General features: G+C 35.0%; 5 protein-coding genes across 6 annotated transcripts; 2 read left to right on the forward strand and 3 right to left on the reverse strand.

The window, feature by feature from the left end:
• Window positions 1-2,363: 2,363 nt before the first annotated feature.
• Window positions 2,364-3,440, reverse strand: LOC111284225 (uncharacterized). Its single transcript, XM_022872946.2, has one exon. It carries the CDS (start codon window positions 3,276-3,278, stop codon window positions 2,844-2,846), a length of 435 nt encoding a protein of 144 aa, XP_022728681.1. The 5' UTR covers window positions 3,279-3,440; the 3' UTR covers window positions 2,364-2,843.
• A 3,283-nt stretch (window positions 3,441-6,723) lies between these two features.
• On the forward strand, window positions 6,724-12,297 carry LOC111284547 (calcium-transporting ATPase 4, endoplasmic reticulum-type-like). Its single transcript, XM_022873232.2, has 9 exons — window positions 6,724-6,897; window positions 7,254-8,769; window positions 9,058-9,124; window positions 9,221-9,342; window positions 9,561-9,842; window positions 9,930-10,307; window positions 10,830-10,939; window positions 11,224-11,452; window positions 11,578-12,297. The coding sequence occupies exons 2-9, from the start codon at window positions 7,357-7,359 to the stop codon at window positions 12,160-12,162; spliced, it is 3,186 nt and encodes a 1,061-aa protein (XP_022728967.1). The 5' UTR covers window positions 6,724-6,897; window positions 7,254-7,356; the 3' UTR covers window positions 12,163-12,297.
• A 235-nt stretch (window positions 12,298-12,532) lies between these two features.
• On the reverse strand, window positions 12,533-13,145 carry LOC111284548 (Histone superfamily protein). The gene has a single exon (XM_022873233.2). The coding sequence runs from the start codon at window positions 13,066-13,068 to the stop codon at window positions 12,757-12,759; it is 312 nt and encodes a 103-aa protein (XP_022728968.1). The 5' UTR covers window positions 13,069-13,145; the 3' UTR covers window positions 12,533-12,756.
• Window positions 13,146-14,695: 1,550 nt separating this feature from the next.
• On the forward strand, window positions 14,696-15,449 carry LOC111286056 (18.5 kDa class I heat shock protein). Its single transcript, XM_022875829.2, has one exon. The coding sequence runs from the start codon at window positions 14,820-14,822 to the stop codon at window positions 15,294-15,296; it is 477 nt and encodes a 158-aa protein (XP_022731564.2). The 5' UTR covers window positions 14,696-14,819; the 3' UTR covers window positions 15,297-15,449.
• Window positions 15,450-18,449: 3,000 nt separating this feature from the next.
• Window positions 18,450-20,227, reverse strand: LOC111285892 (uncharacterized). Of its 2 annotated transcripts, none has more exons than XM_089761786.1 (3): window positions 19,772-20,227; window positions 19,284-19,454; window positions 18,450-18,825 (listed from the first exon to the last, which is right to left on the reverse strand). In XM_089761786.1, exons 1-3 carry the CDS (start codon window positions 20,138-20,140, stop codon window positions 18,640-18,642), a joined length of 726 nt encoding a protein of 241 aa, XP_089617912.1. In that variant the 5' UTR covers window positions 20,141-20,227; the 3' UTR covers window positions 18,450-18,639. The 2 variants fall into 2 exon arrangements, with proteins under 2 accessions (XP_089617912.1, XP_022731278.2); XM_022875543.2 differs by having other exon boundaries at window positions 19,284-19,448; window positions 19,772-20,224.
• Between the last annotated feature and the right edge of the window lie 494 nt (window positions 20,228-20,721).

Consider the following 20,721-nt stretch of genomic DNA (forward strand, 5'->3'; position numbering starts at 1 on the left):
GTTGAGTTGTCAAATAAATGCTCTTTACATTACCTTGCTTTCAAATTTTGTGGATAAATTTCATAGAGTGTTGTAAGGTACTCGATTACTCAGACCTACAGGTGCAAATAAGATGAGATTTGTCATATTGAAAGAATGAAAATTTTAATCATCAAAAGCACTCGAAAACATTATTAGAACCGAATGAAAAGGAAAACAAGGTATGGGCCAGTTGGTATATATTTGCTACAATCATCTCTTGAGAATAATTAATTCCACTAAACATTTTTTAATCCATTACCCATCAGAGAATAGGCTTTAGCAGCAACAAATGATGGGAGAGCATGAATTCACATGCACTTAATTTCCCTCAAGTATGATGAAATCCTGCATGAAACAATGGCACATGATTCAGCTGGCAGGGTTTCCCTAGTTTCATAGCTTCTAAAGTATGCATCAGTTATCACCCATTTATTTTGGGATATAGTTTTGTTTCATTCCTAACCCCATTTCCGCTTTCAGAACATACAAGGTAATCAACCACCTGATCAGATGTAGATGACAGATTCACCAAAGGATTAATGCAACATATATTTTCTTTTGGGGTTTGATGACTTACTAATTATTTTGGTATTAAAATGAAAAGAAGAATGCAATTTTTCGACCATTTTCTTCGGGTCAGGTGGCATCATTCTGAGGTCTATGCCCATTGAAAGTAATGAATTTGCATTTCAAAGGCCTCAAGAATAATGTTTATCTTCTTATTCTCCACTAACAAAATTAAGGAAAAGGAAATACCAATGCTATAATTCTGTTCAGGACCTGACTCTCTGGTCTGCAAATGACTTGGCATGTGGGTAATATCGAGTACTGACACTCTTCATTTCCCTATTGTTCAAGAAAAACATGGTGTTATTAGTATTAAACAAAGATATTACTGATATTGCACAGTTTCTATTCTTTTACCAGCTCATTGGAAAATTCTGGATAATGGTTATCTCTGTTTAAATTTGATTTATTCACGGATTGTTTGTTTTTCCTAACCTTATATCCCAAATCCCTATCAATTAGGTTTACATACTGTCCATGTATTCTCATTTCTAATATTGATAGATATTACATATATGACCAAGTAGTTTTATAATTTTATGGTATTTTCTTATTTTAAAAAGTTTAAAGGTCTTGGATTTTATCAGTTTTGACATGTAAGGTAGGGAAAGAAAATAAATCACCCAAAAAAAAGAAAGAAAATAGGGACAAGAAATATACTGTATATATGTAGCTGTCAGTTTGTTTTTTTTTAACAGCTTTAGAATGACAAGGAAGAATGCAACTAAACCAGAGCTGACCAGCAATCATTTTCTTCCATTTTCTTCTCTCAGCAAACATTACCTACTATCCCATAATCATAACAAGAAATTGCAATTATTTCAGTTTTCATCATAGTATTTACTGTCTTTTTTTTCTGTTGCATGTCCCACAATACTAAGAGAAAAAAGAAAGGCTAAGCAATTGGCAATCCACTAATTACTTATCTACTTCAGTCTACAGCTCTTCGCACTAAATTTCAGTTGGCATGTAACTCGAGCAACTTCACAGATTAACAAGAAATCCCCAAATTGGTTAACCAATTATAATAACAATCCCAGTGATGATTTAGTATCCTAAATCATTAATTGTGTGCCCTAAGCACTGATTATTTCCTGGTATCATGTTCCTGATTAAGTACAAAATGTAGACGGATTAAGAAAATATACTATTCCATAGTCGATTAACCCAAGAAAACTTGCTTTGCAAGTTACGTACTCTCTTTGGTCTCTTTTATACTAAAAAATAGTTTTCATGATTGTTTATAGTATGATTGATCCTCAAACCTCTTTTTGCTTCTTTTCTTTTGGATTACTTCTTCTACTCATAATATACACCCCAACTGGTGGTGGCCCTTTGTTCCCATCCCTTTCAAGTAATGAAATAGTCAAAGAAATATAGAAAATAATGAGTTCCCCTTTAGCCCCAATTTTCACCCACCTCCACCACCACTGCCACCATGCCACCATCTTTTATTTCACAAATTTGCTCTACTCTTTCAGAATTAGTAACTAATATTTTCTATGACTTTAGACTTTTGGTGTTCAATAATTAATCCAACATCAAAAGTTCATGTCCAACCAGGCTTATCTTATTTTGTTGTTACATACATGAATGACTTGAACCTTGAACCTTAATTCTCAATTGACTCATCCAAGCAGAGGGTTGTTGAGTTGACCATAGTCCAGAATCAGTGATTCTGCAATATCTTTATGTAACTGTGATTAAGAAACATTCCCTAAAAACTTGTACTGGAAATCAGTAGAGGTTAGGATATATCAGCAAGTGTGACTACAGCTCTAATGTGATGAAAACTTATCGAGACTACAAAGGGGGAAACAAGTTATGGACTATCATTTTTGCATTTGGCCAAAAAACAGAATCACTAAGCACAAAAGTGGCGAGACAAACAAGAAATTAAATTAGCTGTATGTTTCTGCCTGCTGTGCTTAGATTGGCAAATGTGATCAGAGACGGACAGACAGACAGACAGACTTGAAATTTTCAATAGCTAAGAGTTTTACAAGGTGCAAATGGAGAAATTTTACATATGATGATTTCTTTTCAACCTAATATATTAGCATAAAGCCATTGATAATGCTCACTGGACTTTAACCATTAATATATCATGATATCATCATCCCATATCCATTAGCAAAGGAAAATAACATAGAGGAAAGGAAAAGGCATCAAATAAATAAAAAAACTTAATGCTATTAGAAAGTTATTAAAAAAAAAAAAGGAAGCCCTGAAGGATGAAACTGATGAAAAGATGTTCAATCTCTATGATCAGCCACGTCAACCTTGGTGGTGCAGGACAACAGCCTGCGAAACATGGCCAACAGGGCGGCACAAGAGACATCTTTGGCCCTTCTCAGCGCTGCACTCTTCTTCTTGGCAACGGTTTTGGACCTCTTTTTTCTTCTAGGAGGACTCTTCACCTTTTCCTTCTTAGCTCTGCCAAAACATTTTGTTTTTTCAGGCTCAATTTGATCATTCCTATGAAACGTGTAGCTCCTCAGGTACATTTGCCTGCATGAAATGCTATCAACAACCGTGGGATGTGCACGGCCGCCCCTGCTGGGACCGTCAGACCTCAGTGACCTGACAAACTCAGCATCTGATTCCGGCCACTTATAAAGGTTCACGTAGGTTGGCCTAACTGGGACCCTAGTGTCATTGATGCAGGTTGAAATACAGGTTGAGGCCATTGGATGTAGGAATCAGGCTTCCACTTTCAAGTGATAAATATGGATAGCTTCCTGCCTTCCAGTTTATAGAAAGAATGAAAGAAAATGAAGAGAGATTGAGAGAGAAATACAGGGTAGAAGCTTTCCTATAAGGGGGGTTTGTTTATACAGTGGTTCTTTTATGCCAAATATGCAATGATGTGGCATCATTTGGTGAGTGTAGGCATTAAGAAAACGATTTGTCATTTTGGGTCCATGTATTTATCATTTTCCATTCCTACATTCAGCCAGGTTCCATGTTGATAAACCAAGTAATTTTCTTACTAACCTAGTGTCATTTGATTGTTCTATGTTGGTAAACAAGTACTAAATACGACAGCATCTTACACATTTGATGATTGTTCTCCATTATTTTGAAATTTTGAAGACGTTTTGGGCCAATTAAATTAGAATTATGAGTCATTGTCATTTCAGGTTTGTTTTTTTTATAATGATTGTAATAATAATGGCGAATAATAGTAAAAGGAAAGAGTATCTTGCGCCAAACGAGTAGGGATAGGCTGTTTCAGAGTCAAAGATAGCGATGAATTAATAGTGGATTCCATTTAGACAGTGTGACCGTTAATGGTTGAAACAATATCTATATTATGCCTTGAAGGCTGCCCTTGACTCTTGAGAGCAGGCAGCTGCAATTCACTGCAAGAAAGAAATGTAGAGAAAGATAGCATCGAGGGCTGTGCCTTGAGGCCAAAGTTATTATCCTTCAAATTTTAGGCACCTCAGGCTAAGATGCTTCAGCCTGCAGCCGCCAGCCATGAATTAAAAGTGGAGATTCTGTCATGTTGGAGCTTAGGATTAATGTAACTTTGAGCATAAAAAAACCTTAGGAATCTATGTTCTATGTCTAAGTCATCCTAGCTCAAATCAAAATAATATAGTACAACAATTAACAATGCAAACCCAAAACAGAAACCTATAGCAGAAACCTCAAAAAAAAAAAAAAAAAAGAGGAGAACAAAGTTGTTTTCCTCTTTGCAGATTAAGATTAGGAGAAGGGGATCAAAGCCAAATGTGCTCTCATAAAATAATTAAAAGAAAAAATCCAAAAAGGATTAAAGCCAATGGTGGGCTTTTCTTTATGTTCCAAAAAGGTGTGAAGTTGAGAGCCCAAATTTGTTCTGGGCAAAAATTAAGCTTTGTCCACTCTATTTTGCCGAAAGCATTGTTCAAGGTATCCCTATCGATAAAACAAATCCAGGGCTAGAAATTACAGATATGGGATGGGTTCATAGGGGGACAAGGAAACGTGCATTCAACCGGGCTTTTTGTGGTTCATCTGAAACATAGGCTCTTGAACAAGATATCTAGAAAGAAGAAGATAAAATCCACGACTGGGAGAGGCCCGTAGATAGTAGGCTTGGCCTTGTCTTCATTTGTGAACTGATCTGATCACCTTGTCTAGTGACAAGTTTTCCACCAGTCAGATAACATGACAATTGCCAACCCATTTGTTTTTCAGTTTTGTCCCATTTTCACCCCCAGGGAAATAGGATTCGCGTTGCTCTATAACAATACAATTTCATGAACTGGTTCATCCATTCCAGGCGTGAAAGTGAAAGGCAAATAGGCAATATCCCATTCATACCAATTTCATGTCAACCAAGGAAAACCAGGGAAATGGGCTTTGCAGCTATCCTTCCAGGCAGGTTCATATAGAATTTAATGTAGTTGACTGCTCAGTGCGTTGGAGAAAATATGTAGCCCTTTCAGATTTTCAATCCGCAATTTCTTTGTTTCTTTAAGACAGAAAGAGAGAAGAAGCAGCACGTAAAGTTATAGTTAAAAAATTCATTAATGATAAGTTTAGAAAATAACTTGAGCCTTATCTGAATTTGCTATTTCCGCTTAGATTAGGACCCCATAACATAATTATCACTTGACTTTGGGAACCTAAGTGCAGCTTCACCTATGCCATTTGTTAATTCCATTGACTGCAACTCGAGTGAATTCAATATTTCTAGCATGTGTCAATGTAGCAGAAATTTCTGATTGATTGCTGTCCAATACAGAAGGAAGATAAGCTTAGTTAATTTGATTGAATGATCCCCCATCTCCATTAGTTTACATCTTGGATAAAGATGGGTCACCTGCTCCACCATAATTCGATATAGTGTTAATACCAGCATGCATGCAAAACAAGGTTCTGTATAGATCTCTGATAGTGTCTATGGTGAAATAAGGTTGAGTGTGTAAATTCTTTGACTATTCTACAATAAAAATTCATTTGATTGGCCCCAAAAAAAGTAGCAGAAATTTCCCACGAAACTACTGAGGCGATTTAGCTGAATTGATTTAGAATATATATATATGAGGATCTCAAGAAATACCTTTGGATATGGTGAAGTAAAACCAGGATGAAATCTTCCGCATTATAAACATTTTCTTTTTTTTTTTTTTATTATACGAAGATTGAAAGTCCTGATATGAGTAAGAAAAATGATGAAAATTTGATTCGAAATCAAATTTTTGATGTCTCGTCAAACATTTTTAATCATTAAACAAAAAATTTAGAGATCACGATTATAAACATTTTCACAACTTACAATTGCAAAAAACAATCATCAGACAACATAATGAATAGGAACTCAACTTAATTCATTTAATTTATGTTTAAATCTTAATATCTTAAATTACTTTTTTTATTTCATGTTTTGATATAATATACAGTAGAACATAATTTCAATGTAGATTGCACACTCATTTAAACCCATGATACCATAAAAATATATATAATTGATAAATTTTAAAATTTTAATAAAAATTATATATAAATTTAATAAAAAATAAAAAATATATTTTTTATTTGACGTATTAATAAAATTTATAATATGATAATTTTAATAATTTATATATATTTAATATAAAATAAATAAATATAAATACATGAATTGTCAAATATAATTTAAAGCAAACTTATATCTAAAAAACATTATGTTCATTTTCACTTTTAATCAAATTCATAATAGTTTCCAAGTATTGAAATTGGAATGTAGAAAAAGAAAACTCTTAAATTTTGTAAATATTCCATTGCTAGAAGAAACTTACTCAATGATGACATATTTATTCCACAAGCAAACACAAAAAATAAAATAAAATAAAATAAAATCTAAGAATAACAGAATATGCCCCAAAGAGAAACTGGAAAAGAAGAAGAAATTTCTTAAGCATTAGCTAAATACTACTTTAAAATTAGAAAAAAAAAAAGTTTTGACCTTTACGACAGTGGAGATTCAATGTGGGAGACCACAATCATTGAGCACAAACGTCACCACTGATTGGTTGACACATGGGAAAAAGCCCTTGCAAAGATATCACTTTATGCTCACCATTGTCGCTTTTACACGTGGCGATACCTATTAATTAAGGCAATGTGGAATAAAAGACAAAAGAAGACACATAAAAATGAGACTGTAGAGGGAGAAAAAAAAGAGAGGATTTTTAGCCATTGAATCGTTCTTTAATCAGATCTCTCTCTCTCTCTCTCTCTCTAAAAAAAAAACATTATTTTTACGAAGTATAAGAATAAGTGAAAGAGAAGGAATTGATAGCTGAATGGAAAGATAGAAACTCCAAAATTCTGGTAAGCACAGCCCCTAATTTTCATTGCCTTCTGATTAATTTATTTTTATTCTGTTTGGTTGCTGAGAGAATTTTGTGAACGGAATTTTCTTTGGGGTTGGGGATGGGGAATTGTTTCTTGATTAATAGATTTATCAGGGATTTGATTTCTTATGTGTAAATATGTAAAAAGTTGAAAGCTTTAGCTGAGACTAAGAACTATGGGCAATGGAAGAAAAAGGGTATTCTTGGTTTCCCTTTTTATTGCTTTTCTTATTGCCTCAGTGCATAAACAGATTGGTAGTGTTTAATTAATAGTGGGTTTTTGTTAATATACATTGTAGATCATGATATTTCTTTTAATTCCATTGCTTTCAGGTCCTGTATTGAAGAAAGTAAATAAAGTTTCAGCTTTTATGTTCATCTATCTTGATATTTCTTCAATTATTTGAAGAATTGTTTTCTTTGGCATTGAATTTCAATGGGGAGAGGAGGGGAAGACTATGGGAAGAGAGAAAATGCCATTGCTGCCTCTTCCGAGCAGGAGACTTTTCCTGCTTGGGCAAGAGATGTGAAACAATGCGAAGAGAAGTACCAAGTGAATCGAGAATTAGGATTATCAAGTGCTGAAGTTGAAAAAAGGAGGCAGATTTATGGATGGAACGAGTTAGAAAAACATGAGGGCACATCAATATTTAAACTGATTTTGGAGCAATTTAATGACACATTAGTTAGGATATTATTGGTTGCTGCAATTATATCATTTGTTTTAGCGTGGTATGATGGTGAAGAAGGAGGGGAGAAGGAGATAACAGCTTTTGTGGAGCCGCTTGTTATTTTCTTGATCTTGATAGTGAACGCCATTGTTGGAATATGGCAAGAAAGTAATGCGGAAAAAGCATTAGAGGCTTTGAAGGAAATTCAATCAGAGCATGCAGATGTAGTTCGAGATGGCAAGAAGTTGTCAAATTTACCTGCAAAGGGACTTGTCCCAGGTGATATTGTGGAGTTGAGAGTTGGTGATAAGGTACCTGCAGATATGCGGGTTTTGAGTTTGATAAGCTCAACTGTAAGAGTTGAACAGGGGTCATTGACTGGAGAGAGTGAAGCTGTGAGCAAGACTGTTAAAGTTGTTCCTGCGAATTCAGATATTCAAGGGAAGAAATGTATGGTTTTTGCTGGAACAACTATGGTCAATGGAAACTGTATTTGCTTGGTCACCCAGATTGGCATGAATACAGAGATTGGGAAGGTGCATTCACAGATTCATGAAGCATCACAGAACGAGGAAGATTCCCCATTAAAGAAGAAGTTGAATGAGTTTGGAGAGGTTCTGACAATGATAATTGGAGTGATTTGTGCATTGGTTTGGCTTATTAATGTGAAATACTTTCTTTCTTGGGAATATGTTGATGGATGGCCAAGAAACTTTAAGTTCTCATTTGAGAAGTGCACATATTACTTTGAAATTGCTGTGGCATTGGCTGTCGCTGCCATTCCAGAAGGTTTACCAGCAGTTATTACAACATGTTTGGCACTGGGAACCCGGAAGATGGCTCAAAAAAATGCACTTGTCCGGAAGCTGCCTAGTGTTGAGACTCTTGGTTGCACAACTGTTATCTGTTCTGATAAGACAGGAACTTTGACTACCAATCAGATGGCTGTTTCAAAGCTTGTTGCTATAGGTTCAAGGCCTGGCACTCTGCGATCTTTTGATGTGGATGGGACTACATATGATCCTTTTGATGGGAAAATACGAGGCCGGCCTGTTGATCGAATGGATGCCAATCTTGAAATGATTGCAAAGATTTCTGCTGTTTGCAATGACGCTGGTGTTGAGCAATCTGGGAATCATTATGTTGCATCTGGAATGCCTACAGAAGCAGCACTAAAGGTGAAAAACCATTTCTGAAATTGAATCCTTTTTATTTGTGTATAGTGCATCTGTTTGAATAAATCCAAGCCACCATGAAGCAGGAGCCAAAACAGAAACTTAACTTTAAACCTGTTTTTAAGTAGCATATTTTATTTATATATATATATATATATATATATATATATATGAAACTTGAGATGTGCTTTCTAAATTTGCAGAGTGCAAACATGCAGTATATATGAGAAGTTCATGTTGCATATTTTTCCCTCACTGAGAGATTATTATTTTGTTCTTTTTTCATTCCAGGTTCTGGTTGAGAAAATGGGATTTCCTGAAGAGTATGGTTCCTCTTCAGGTCATGGGTCTCCTCAACGTATGTTAACTGGTTTCTGTCCTATAATTTTATCGCTTCTTAGGTGACAATTTCTAGATCGTACTGAGCTTTCTCTTTTATTTTATGCTATACAAGGCTGTTGTCAACTGTGGAACAAATTGGAGCTAAGAATTGCAACACTTGAGTTTGACCGTGATCGAAAGTCCATGGGAGTTATTGTGAATTCTAGCTCAGGACGAAAGTCGTTGCTAGTAAAGGTTTATTCCTTTCTCTTTGCCTCATAACATGGACTGACCACTTGTTGATTTGTTTATGACATTATGTTGATTGCGTGTTCTCTTCCAATATACTTAATTTTCTTTTTGGTGCCAGTAACGCCCTAGTGAGATTTGATCATGATGCTCTCTGCTGGTTTAACCATTATTTTGCACAGCCTTTCCACATGGCATCTAATTGTTCATGCTTAATGTTGCAGGGTGCTGTAGAGAATTTGTTGGAGAGGAGCTCTTTTATTCAGCTACTTGATGGCTCTGTCGTAGAACTAGATCAATATTCAAGGGATCTTATTTTACATAGTCTCCATGAAATGTCAACAGATGCATTACGTTGCCTTGGTTTCGCGTATAAGGAAGAGCTTTTTGAGTTTGCAACATATAATGGTGATGAAGATCATCCAGCTCATCAGCTTTTGCTTAATCCATCCAATTATTCTTCAATTGAGAGCAAACTTATATTTGCTGGTTTAGTTGGGCTAAGAGTAAGTTGTGGCTGGTTTTATTTGTATTTCTTGTTTTTCTTACTTCTGTCCCACCTGTATCTGAACCACTTGAATGAAACTATCAAGGATCCTCCTCGGAAAGAGGTTCGACAAGCAATTGAGGACTGCAAAGCTGCTGGGATTCGTGTTATGGTGATTACAGGAGACAACAAGAGCACAGCAGAAGCTATTTGTCGCGAAATCGGTGTATTTGGGTCTCATGAAGATATCAGTTCAAGAAGCTTAACTGGAAAGGAGTTTGTGGATCATCCTGATCAGAAAAATCACCTGAGACAGAGTGGAGGTCTCTTATTTTCTCGGGCTGAGCCAAGGCACAAGCAAGAAATAGTGAGATTGCTGAAGGAGGATGGTGAAGTGGTTGCAATGACTGGGGATGGAGTTAACGATGCTCCTGCCTTGAAGTTGGCCGATATTGGAGTAGCAATGGGTATTGCAGGGACAGAGGTATCCACTACCCTTTTCTCTATATTTATTTTTGTATAATTTGGTGGATGACATCTTGGTGTCCATATGGTTACTTTCATCTTTTCATGTGAAATTTTGTTTTATGCTTGTGTGCCCTGTTTCTCTACTGTACAATGTCAGCTCTCCTTGTGAAGTAGCATTTTGCCTGATGATTCAGAATGACCCATTTTATTAGCTTCTATCGAATTTATATGCTGTATGTGTAGTTGTGCTGCAAATTTTCCAGAATGCATATGGTGGAGCAGCTAGCTATATTACTTTTTCCTGGCATTATGTAGGCATAAAGTCAATAATTATTCCAAAAATTTTTTGGTGGGATTTTATCTGTATTGTTTTTGATATCTTAGCATACATCATTGCTGATTATCAGGATATTAGAATTCTACATCGTGAAACCTAGTATGCTAGTCTAAGTTATTCATGAATGCATTTTTTTCTTATTCCATCCAATCTCTCTCTCTCTCTCTCTCTCTCTCACAATCACTGCTTGATTCTTTCCAGGTTGCAAAGGAAGCCTCTGACATGGTGCTAGCAGATGATAACTTCAGCACTATAGTTGCTGCAGTTGGTGAGGGCAGATCCATTTACAACAATATGAAGGCTTTTATAAGGTTATTATTGTTATTTCTTTAGATGTATTACTTGAAAATGAACTGGCATTTTTGTTGCATATCTTCGGGGTTTGTGCTGCTGATTTTACTGAAATGTAACAACTTGCACTGAGTCTGCTTTCTTAATGACAAAGTGGCACTCATTCAAGCTACATTCTAGCCCAATGAAGCACATTTATTTAGTGTCATTTTCATTCCTTTTTCTTTTCTGCCAAAATTTTTGGTTATTTGAATTAAGTTTCAATTCGCTATATAGAGTGACATTCTTCTACTTATAATTGCAGGTACATGATCTCCTCCAATATTGGTGAGGTTGCTTCTATATTTTTGACAGCTGCTTTGGGTATTCCAGAAGGCATGATCCCTGTTCAGCTTCTCTGGGTTAATCTTGTTACTGATGGACCTCCAGCGACTGCTCTAGGGTTCAATCCCCCAGACAAAGATATAATGAAGAAGCCTCCTAGAAGAAGCGATGACTCATTAATCACTGCTTGGATCTTATTCCGCTACCTGGTAATTATCTTTGCTTTTTCCATTTGTTGAACCAAAATTAGTAGGAAACTCCTTTTTCTTGTCCTGGACTACCTAATGTGGAAGTAACAAAGATGTGAGCGAACTTAATTACTTCATTGGTGCAGGTTATAGGATTATATGTCGGGATAGCTACAGTAGGGGTATTCATCATATGGTACACGCACCACACCTTCTTAGGCATTGATCTGAGTGGCGATGGCCATAGTCTCATTACCTACTCCCAACTTACCGACTGGGGTCAATGCTCTTCGTGGGGAAATTTCTCAGTATCACCATTCACAGCAGGTTCCCAAGTGTTCAACTTCGATACAAATCCATGCGATTACTTAAAGTCAGGAAAAATCAAGGCCTCAACTCTTTCCCTCTCTGTCTTAGTAGCCATTGAAATGTTCAATTCCCTGAACGCCCTCTCCGAAGATGGAAGCTTATTGACAATGCCTCCTTGGGTCAATCCATGGCTTCTTCTGGCCATGTCAGTGTCATTTGGGTTGCACTTTTTGATTCTCTACGTGCCATTCCTTGCTCAAGTATTTGGAATTGTTCCCCTCAGCCTCAACGAATGGCTCCTCGTAATAGCGGTTGCTTTCCCGGTCATTTTACTGGATGAGGTTCTCAAATTCATAGGAAGATGTACAGCCAGGTCGCGCTATTCTGCTGCAAGAAAATCGTCAAAGCATAAAGCTGAGTGATCATACAGTAGTTGTAGCAACATTTAGATGCTACTTTTAATAGACGCTCAAGTTTCCATGAATTCTACTTGCCCGTTTCTTCATGTTTCATTCAAAGCAAGCAATCTATTACTTTATCGTCTGTCTGCAGTTGACATAAGTACCATGTTCCGCAGTTATTACAGTAATGAACACTAATAAAACACCCTCATTAACTTCTAACAGTTAAACCGACCATAAAAACACCAGCATCATAAACTAGAAAATGGGTAAAATTCAAGTCAACTTTCTGGCTATTTTCCTTCCCAATGTCCCTTAAAATCAGTAGTTTTTTTTTTATGGCAAACAAAAAACCAATAATTTTATTTAAAAACAGAAGTAGACATTAATATTAACAAAATGAACTTGAAGTTTCATTAAAATCTGCAATTCAAAGCACGAACTACAAATCGCAAAAGCAAACAACATGACCCAACTTATGATTTCTAATAGTCCTAAAAGCCCAACCTAATTACAAGCCGTAGCCCTAATTCTAAAGCTCAAACATTCTTGACAGCAAGACTTCAAATCTCCTACCCACCCGCCTTTTTCCTTCAAACATAAACCCTAAATCATCTAACCACCAAATCCATACAAAGTCCTACCCTGCCTCTTCAGTGCATAAACCACATCCATAGCAGTCACAGTCTTCCTCCTCGCATGTTCTGTGTAGGTCACGGCATCACGAATCACGTTCTCCAAGAATATCTTCAGAACTCCACGGGTTTCCTCATAGATTAAACCGCTGATTCGCTTGACTCCTCCTCTACGAGCCAACCGCCGAATTGCCGGCTTTGTTATTCCCTGGATGTTATCACGGAGGACCTTACGGTGGCGCTTTGCTCCTCCCTTGCCCAGTCCCTTACCTCCCTTTCCTCTTCCTGACATCTTTGGATATTGATCGTAGATTGGTCGAGAATTTAAAGACTTGGTAATTTGATAGGAAAATTTGGGGTAAGGGTTAAAATGGTGCGGTATTTATCGGGGAAGTGGTGAGGAAGCTGTTGGGAAAGTGATCCGTGTGAAATGTTTAACGATGAATTGTGGCCATTGTTAAGTTGTAATGGAGGGTTGAGATTAGGAGAAGTATCGACACGGATAAATGACGTGGATAGATTTAGCGGTTATTTTGAAGCACCTTCTTCGAATTTTGTGTTTCTTTTGTGAGTTGAAAGCTCGAAAACGATTTTTGGAGCGGAAACTAGCGCGCCATGATTTGGCAATTGTCAATTGGGGGCCCATATATGAAGCCCATAAAAATGGTTTTGGCCCAATTGAATGGTGTTTTGGGACTTTGTCTTTTGACCCATTATTCATTAACAACTAATTATCAGTGGACAAACCATTTAATTAAAAGTATAGATCCACTTATACTTATATTAGTATTATACTTTTTTCTATTTTTGAATCAAAATTATTGAGATTTAAAATATTTATTTTGATATAAATTCAAAAATAAAAAATATAATACTTATACTAATATAAGTAAATCTTTATTTTTTTAATAAATGTAATTACATATAGACTGATGTTGACTTAAGTGATAAAAAAAATTATTTCTTTTTAATTGCCTATGTTCAAATTTATTAAAAGACTTTGATAATTTTTCATAAATTCTATAAATTAGACGTAAATAAACTTGTTTTATCCGATTCAATGAAATGATATAATGAGAGAAATTCAAAAAAATTTTATCACTAAACCAAATATAATTATTTAAGTAAAAGGGATAGATAAATTATAAATATGATATTCTTAACCTTGAGTAACTCTAAAATTTTTAGAACATCTTTTGATTTTGAAAAAAAAATTATTTATATCATAAAAAAATTTAAAAATATTCTTTTAATTTATTTATAAAATAATCTTTTAAAATATTTTTATACAGAAAATGCTTTAAATAAATTTTTTATAAAAATATTAGTTATAAACCTTAAAATATAAAAAGATTATTTCAAACTGTACAAAAATACTTTAAATAATCATTTTATAAAAATATTAACCCTAAAATATAAAAAGATTAGTTCATATATTAATATTTATTTTCAATGATTATTTTATTTAAATATAAAAAGTTTAATCCATATGATTATTTTATTTAAATAATCATTTTATAAAAATATTAACCATAAACCCTAAATCAATTTAAATATTAATTCATATGTTAATCGTCTCACATACTAAATCAACAAAATCCATTTAAACATTGGCTGAGCAAAGTTTTTATTTCTTTTTTATATTATAGCACTGATTCTTAATTACATGAGAAAAATTCTTTTGCACTTCCCTACCAGAACCATTCATGTTTTTATAAGACTACTTAATTCTTCAAGCCCAAGCGAGGGCCATTTAAGGTTGGGCTGACAGAGCCTATCGGCTAAACCCGAAGTCCTGGACCAGAATCCAGAAGGTTCTACCAAATCCTAGCAGATCCATGTTCCAGACGTAACTGCAAAGTCGGTTACTTCGCATTTGAATCTTAAATCGGTTATGCTGGAAATTACTAGCTTCTTCCTTTCCTCGGTATATGTACCCAGGTTATCCATTTATCTCTGCCATTGAAATTCACAAGTTTGGAAAAATCCAGCGCTTTATCCAGCGGCTTCTCAGAATCCAAACACTCTTAAATATTGCAAAAAATGGCAATGATTCCTAACTTCTTCGGCAACCGACGCAACAGCATGTTCGACCCATTTTCTTTGGACGTATGGGATCCTTTCAAGGATTCCGATTTCCCATCGCTCTCCTCGTTCCCTCAACTTTCCCGAGAAAACACCGCTTTCGTCAACACACGCGTGGACTGGAAGGAGACTCCAGAGGCACACGTGTTCAAGGCGGACCTTCCAGGGCTGAAGAAAGAGGAAGTGAAGGTGGAGATTGAAGACGACAAGGTGCTTCAAATCAGCGGAGAGAGGAACGCAGAGAAGGAAGACAAGAACGACACGTGGCATCGCGTAGAGAGGAGTAGTGGGAAGTTTTCGAGGAGGTTTAGGTTGCCGGAAAATGTGAAGATGGATAATGTCAAGGCTTCTATGGAAAATGGGGTTCTGACTGTTACTGTTCCTAAAGTTGAGATGAAAAAACCTGACATTAAATCTGTTGAAATTTCTGGTTAAGGTTTAAACTTGTCTGGTTTCTTTCTGTCGCTACTAGGTTATGTTGTTTGATTGGTGTCTTTGTTTTATTTTGTTTTGAAGATCGTCTAGTGTAAGGTTTAGTAATGTAAATCTTGAACTTTACTGTAACCATGGTTTGACTATTTGTTTGAATTGTTTTCCCACAAAAAATGAGTTACCAAATTTTTTTTTTTTTTATCTCATAATGAAATCTGTTATTGTTGGGGTAATTGCTTTTGAATAATTGAGTGTGCATGTTTATGAGAGGCCTACAATCAAGTGTGCTCTTGATTGAATTGAATCCTTGTAATTGTGAGAATGGGCCTCAATACTGTCTGAGATTTGAGAATAAAGAATGTGTATTATTGCCTTTGGCCCATCATACTTCAAGCTGTTAACCAATTCAAGGCGTTCTAAGCAAATGATTCAAACAGGTAACTTTTGTACTTCCCTTTGTTTTCTCGTTCCTTTCTGTCTTGTTTTCTCACTGGGTAGCTAGGTATCTGATCTCTTGATGGTCAAGGGTGCCTTACTGGCTTGTCTTGTCCTAATTAAAAGAAAAAAATCTGGGTTAAAGACAAAAAGCTCATGCCCTGATAATGGCATGATAACCATTTGACCGAAGGCAACCCTGATTGCATGATCACTTCGAACAACCGAATCTCCAATTTACAGCCAAAAAGACGAAACTAGGAATCTATTGATAGGCTTCGAACATCATTGTGATTTCAGTTGTTAGGTTATAAATTTTTTAATCTAATTGAACAACCAAATTAACGGAAATATAATTAATTAATTACATCTATAGATAAAAAAAAATTATTAATTATAAATAATTACAAATATATAATAATAATATCAATCAACTCTTACAATTAATATACATAAATTTTTTTATTTTTTTTAATTTTATGAAATATTTTTAACTCAAGTAAACACATATTTATATGTATTATATTTATTTAAATTTTTTCATTTTTTTAATCCATTTAAACATGCATATTCATAAAGATTTTTTCAATCTTTTTTAGTTTTATGAGATATACACTCATTAAAATCTTATAATTTTTTTTATATATTTTTTCATATCAAAGACTCTCATTATCTATAAATATATAAATTTATCTATTAAAAATTTTTTATTTATCCGGTAATATCTAATAATTTCAAAAAAATTTCAAACCAAAACTCTTATATGATTTGATTCACTATTCCAAATAGAAATAACAAATGTCTCCACCTAACTGCTTCTCATGTGCAAACGTGATTCTTTTTACTTCTTGTAAATGAGAACACTTCATCAGTTTTGTGAAAGTATTAGTTAAGTTTATGGCCAAAGAGGGGCTAATAATCATTGCTTAGACTAATCAATTCCTACCATCATAATTGAGATGGCTAGCATCTTCCCATGAGCATGCAGGGATCGCATTGGATTTGGCTCATTTTCTTGGCATTATATATGCAACTTATGTTGTCGTTGGTGATTGGACCCAGGTTTTAATTCAATAACATTAGAAACAACATGCCACATTACCTTTCCCCCATTTGCAATCCCCCAAAACACTTGATTTTCACCTTTTTAGTATTCTTTACAAAGATTATTGTCCATTTGCATATTTCAAAGACTATGAAGATACTTTGGACACAATGATGAATCGAAAGGAAAAAGAAAAGAAAAAATAAGAGAGCTTTACTGTTTCTAGTGTAACTTGTTTGATTGTTTATTATACTTGGATAATGGGAACTTTAGATTCTTAAAAACGTATAGTTTAATGTCTTTTCCTAATGCAAAGGTCATACATGAACTTAGTGGGCAAACCACAGCCGCGGCCGGGGCCCGACAAGAAATAAACATAGCCGCCCTTCCCATCTCTAGGGGTTGCCTTAGAAGAGTCATAGCCTTTAACTAAAGAGAAAGTAAGTTCAGATTCTCGTATTGTAATAAACATCAAGCTCATCATTATCAAGTAACATGAGCTATGAGTGTAATATATATGTACTTACTGCTTTCTGATTACATTATTAATATTGGTAAGGCTTGAAAAAGCAAAAGAACACACTTCAGAAAAGCCTGAAAAGACAGTGACAATGGGTGATTGTTTTTTTACAAATTTATCTACTATGAGTTTATAGGAACGAATTCATTGTTTCTTATTCTCTGTTTTCTTTTTCAATTTGATTTTCTCCTTGAGATTTTCTCAGTTAAATGATTACAGGCTAATGTCAAGTAAGAAAAATCTGGTAAAGATCTTTTCTTACAGGCTTGTCATTGTGGTCTAGCAATCTCAGTCAAAGGAAATGGTTTTGCCAATGGAAATGTAGCTGCCTTTCTTTTAAGTTGTTCTTTCTTCAGACAGAAAAAAGTTTCATCCACCTGAAATTGTCTCTATCCTTATTCAGTGTATTTTGTGATTTTCAAGAGTGAAAATGGCAATTCATTCACCTGTTATTGTTGTGTCCTTTTTGTTGGTGTATCAGTATCTGCCATTTGATTTCTAGCAGCCAGACAACCTTATTAAAAATGATTGACTTGCTGCTTCCCTTGTTTAATTTATGTATTGATAATTGATCCAATTCATCAGCAATTTCCAGGCCCTTTTCCATTTTCCATGCTCATCTCACGCATCAGTTTCTTATATAATGCCTACTAAGTTTGTGCTTGTCAAAATCTGTACTTTGTTGAAAACCACTTTTGCACCACAAATTCTCCTCTTTTAACTGTAATATATGTGACCCTAACAGTTTCTCTGACCTTATATTTAGCTTGTTGCTTTAGATTGCAATATGCTTTATGAATTTTGAGAGGACAAAAGAAAAGTCTAGATTCGGGGCTTGCCACTATTCAAACTTTTTTTTAATATTTGAGGTTACTAGAGATTGAATAGATTGAATCCTAATCATGTTTAATATTCTACTAACAGAGCACATCGTTGTCGGCAGCATTCACACCTTTTTGTCAACAGTTAAAACTTCTTAATCAAGTATCAGATTAGTCGAGAAATTCGGGCTCAAATCAATAATATAAGAAATGTACCACTTGCTAACATCTGTAATTTGGATGGGGCAAAGTATGGGTTATTTGAATGTGATGGAAAATTGGCTATTGTTCAAGTTAATCACAAATTTGCCTATTCTGCAACTCATGCCCTGCCATTTATAAATCTCACTCTCGGGTGAGCCTTGGAATTCCATAATCTTATATGAATAATGTGATCAATCATATTTACAACAACTATTTGAAGCTGAAAATGACTTAACATTGCATCAAAATATATATATAAAACAAGCAAATCTAAAATTTCCACACTAATATTTGAACAAAACAGTACCAACTGTTTTAATATTAAGGATTAATCAGATTTGCCGAGAGCGAATCTAGAAAATGGATCCAATTCTCCTCATCTTCTTCCTCTTCCTCTCCACCTACGTTGCTCCATTCAACCTGAGGATTCTTTTCAATTTCTTCATTTCTTGCGAATCGTCCTCGGATGCGTGGCCTGCTATCTGCCAACGTTTTCCTACATGCATACTGAAAAATCTCTCATATTCATCAGCACATTATTAGCATCATGTCATTCAAAAAATGACTTTGGAACACAACTAATTACATGTTTTTAGCCGTTATTTGAAAGGAGAGGATGAAGGAGTGACTTTTTCAACTCATGCTTACTTATCTTTTACTTGGGGATTCTTGACTTCTTTTCGTGCACTCATCAAGTTCAAACGACTGTTTCAGTCTCTGTCTAATTGACTCGCTTATGGATGGTACAACAAAAAAGTGAACATAAATTGAATGTGACAGACACCTAAGAGCATGACTGGAGGGGGAGGAACCTTGCAACTAGATTTTCTCCCTTATTATTTTATTATTAAAATATACTTTGGTTAAACTTGAATTTAAGTAAAAAAAATTATCTTTATTAATTTCCATGATAATTATTAAGAAAAAAGAAGATAAAAGTAAGGGAATATAATTATAATTAAGACCTTAATCTTCTTGTTGAAGTTCCTGAGGTTTCTTTTGCTTCGGTATCTTTCAATCCTCTCTTTCTTTTCCTCGGGACTATAGCGGCAGGCTCTGCTCATTCCTTCAATGATAGCATTACTCTCACTTGACAATGGACTCTCTGACCTCCGATGACCCTGCTGCCCCTGGCCCTCCACCCCCCCACACACAAAATTAATTAAAACTAAAAAGGCATTATTAATAAAAGAAATAAATTATATACACATAATAATTAAGCAAAAAAAATTATCTTTCAAGTTTTATTTTTTTATAAGTTTAATTATTGTGTTATCTCATATTGTGTTTGAAATTTGTTTAATTATTAAAATATTAATTTTAATGATAAAAATCTGGAATAAACTCAAATATCAAAAAATAATTTATTCAACAGTCGCGTGTATGATATTTCTGGCAAAGAAGTAACAGAGAGAACCGTACTGTTTCGGGTACAGTAGTTTGATAAACCAACCTGGTCCAAATCACCGGTACTAAAAACTCTCCTGACCGGACCGGAATCAGAGTCAATAAACTCGTTAAGGCTCGAGGCGAAATGACTATGAAGCCCGTTCTTTTGAAATTGAAGGGAATGGCTACTGACGCTCCTCTGCATCAAACTCGGTTTCCCAGTCCGAGTACAGAAACTCGGCGAGTTGTAACTCCCGCTGCCGCTGCCACTGTGGAACGCGTCACTCACGGAGTCGGAAGACTCGGCCACAGTGAGTTGAGTTAGCGAACGTAATGGGAAGTTTAACGGCGACGTTATGATGTCCTCGGGAGACGGCAGGGAGTCGCTGAGAAACTCGGAGGAGGAGCGTGGGAATGTTGGGTGTCCAAACATAGCGCGTCGGCCCCGGAGGGGTTTTGATTGGCTTAATTTTGAGTGTTTTTTTTTTAAGCCTAAAGAAATGAGGAAAGGAGAAAGATGGACAGAGCTGAGGATGTAGAGCTTCTACTTATGAGGAGCCAAGAGAGCTGGATGATGACATGGAAGATGACATCATCTTTGTAAGAAGCGTTGACTGTTTTCCTATTTTTTAATTTAATTATTATATATATTTTTAAGAGATAATATTTAATAATTTTAAATTTTAAAATTTAACGTATATAATTTTTTTTTAATTTTCATATTATAACATTTTTTATATAAATTTTTTATGAAAATTTAAAATCACAATTTTTTAATAAATATTTAGTTTCGACGGGCCAAAACTCAATCAATTAACATGACATACTAAAATTTGAACACATATATGTAAACTTTTACTAATTAATTAGTAATAATCTTCATGCTTCGTATATATAAAGTGGGTTTCCCCACCTTTGAAATTGGCGAGGCAGGATTTGTTCATCATATGCTCGACTTGTCTAGTTTACCAAATTAGTGGCCGAGTCTCCTCTCTTGCATGAATAAAACAGTAG

This window comes from Durio zibethinus, chromosome 6 (assembly GCF_047325235.1).
Source record: "Durio zibethinus cultivar Kanyao isolate XHJ-2024 chromosome 6, ASM4732523v1, whole genome shotgun sequence".
NCBI classification, from domain to species: domain Eukaryota; kingdom Viridiplantae; phylum Streptophyta; class Magnoliopsida; order Malvales; family Malvaceae; genus Durio; species Durio zibethinus.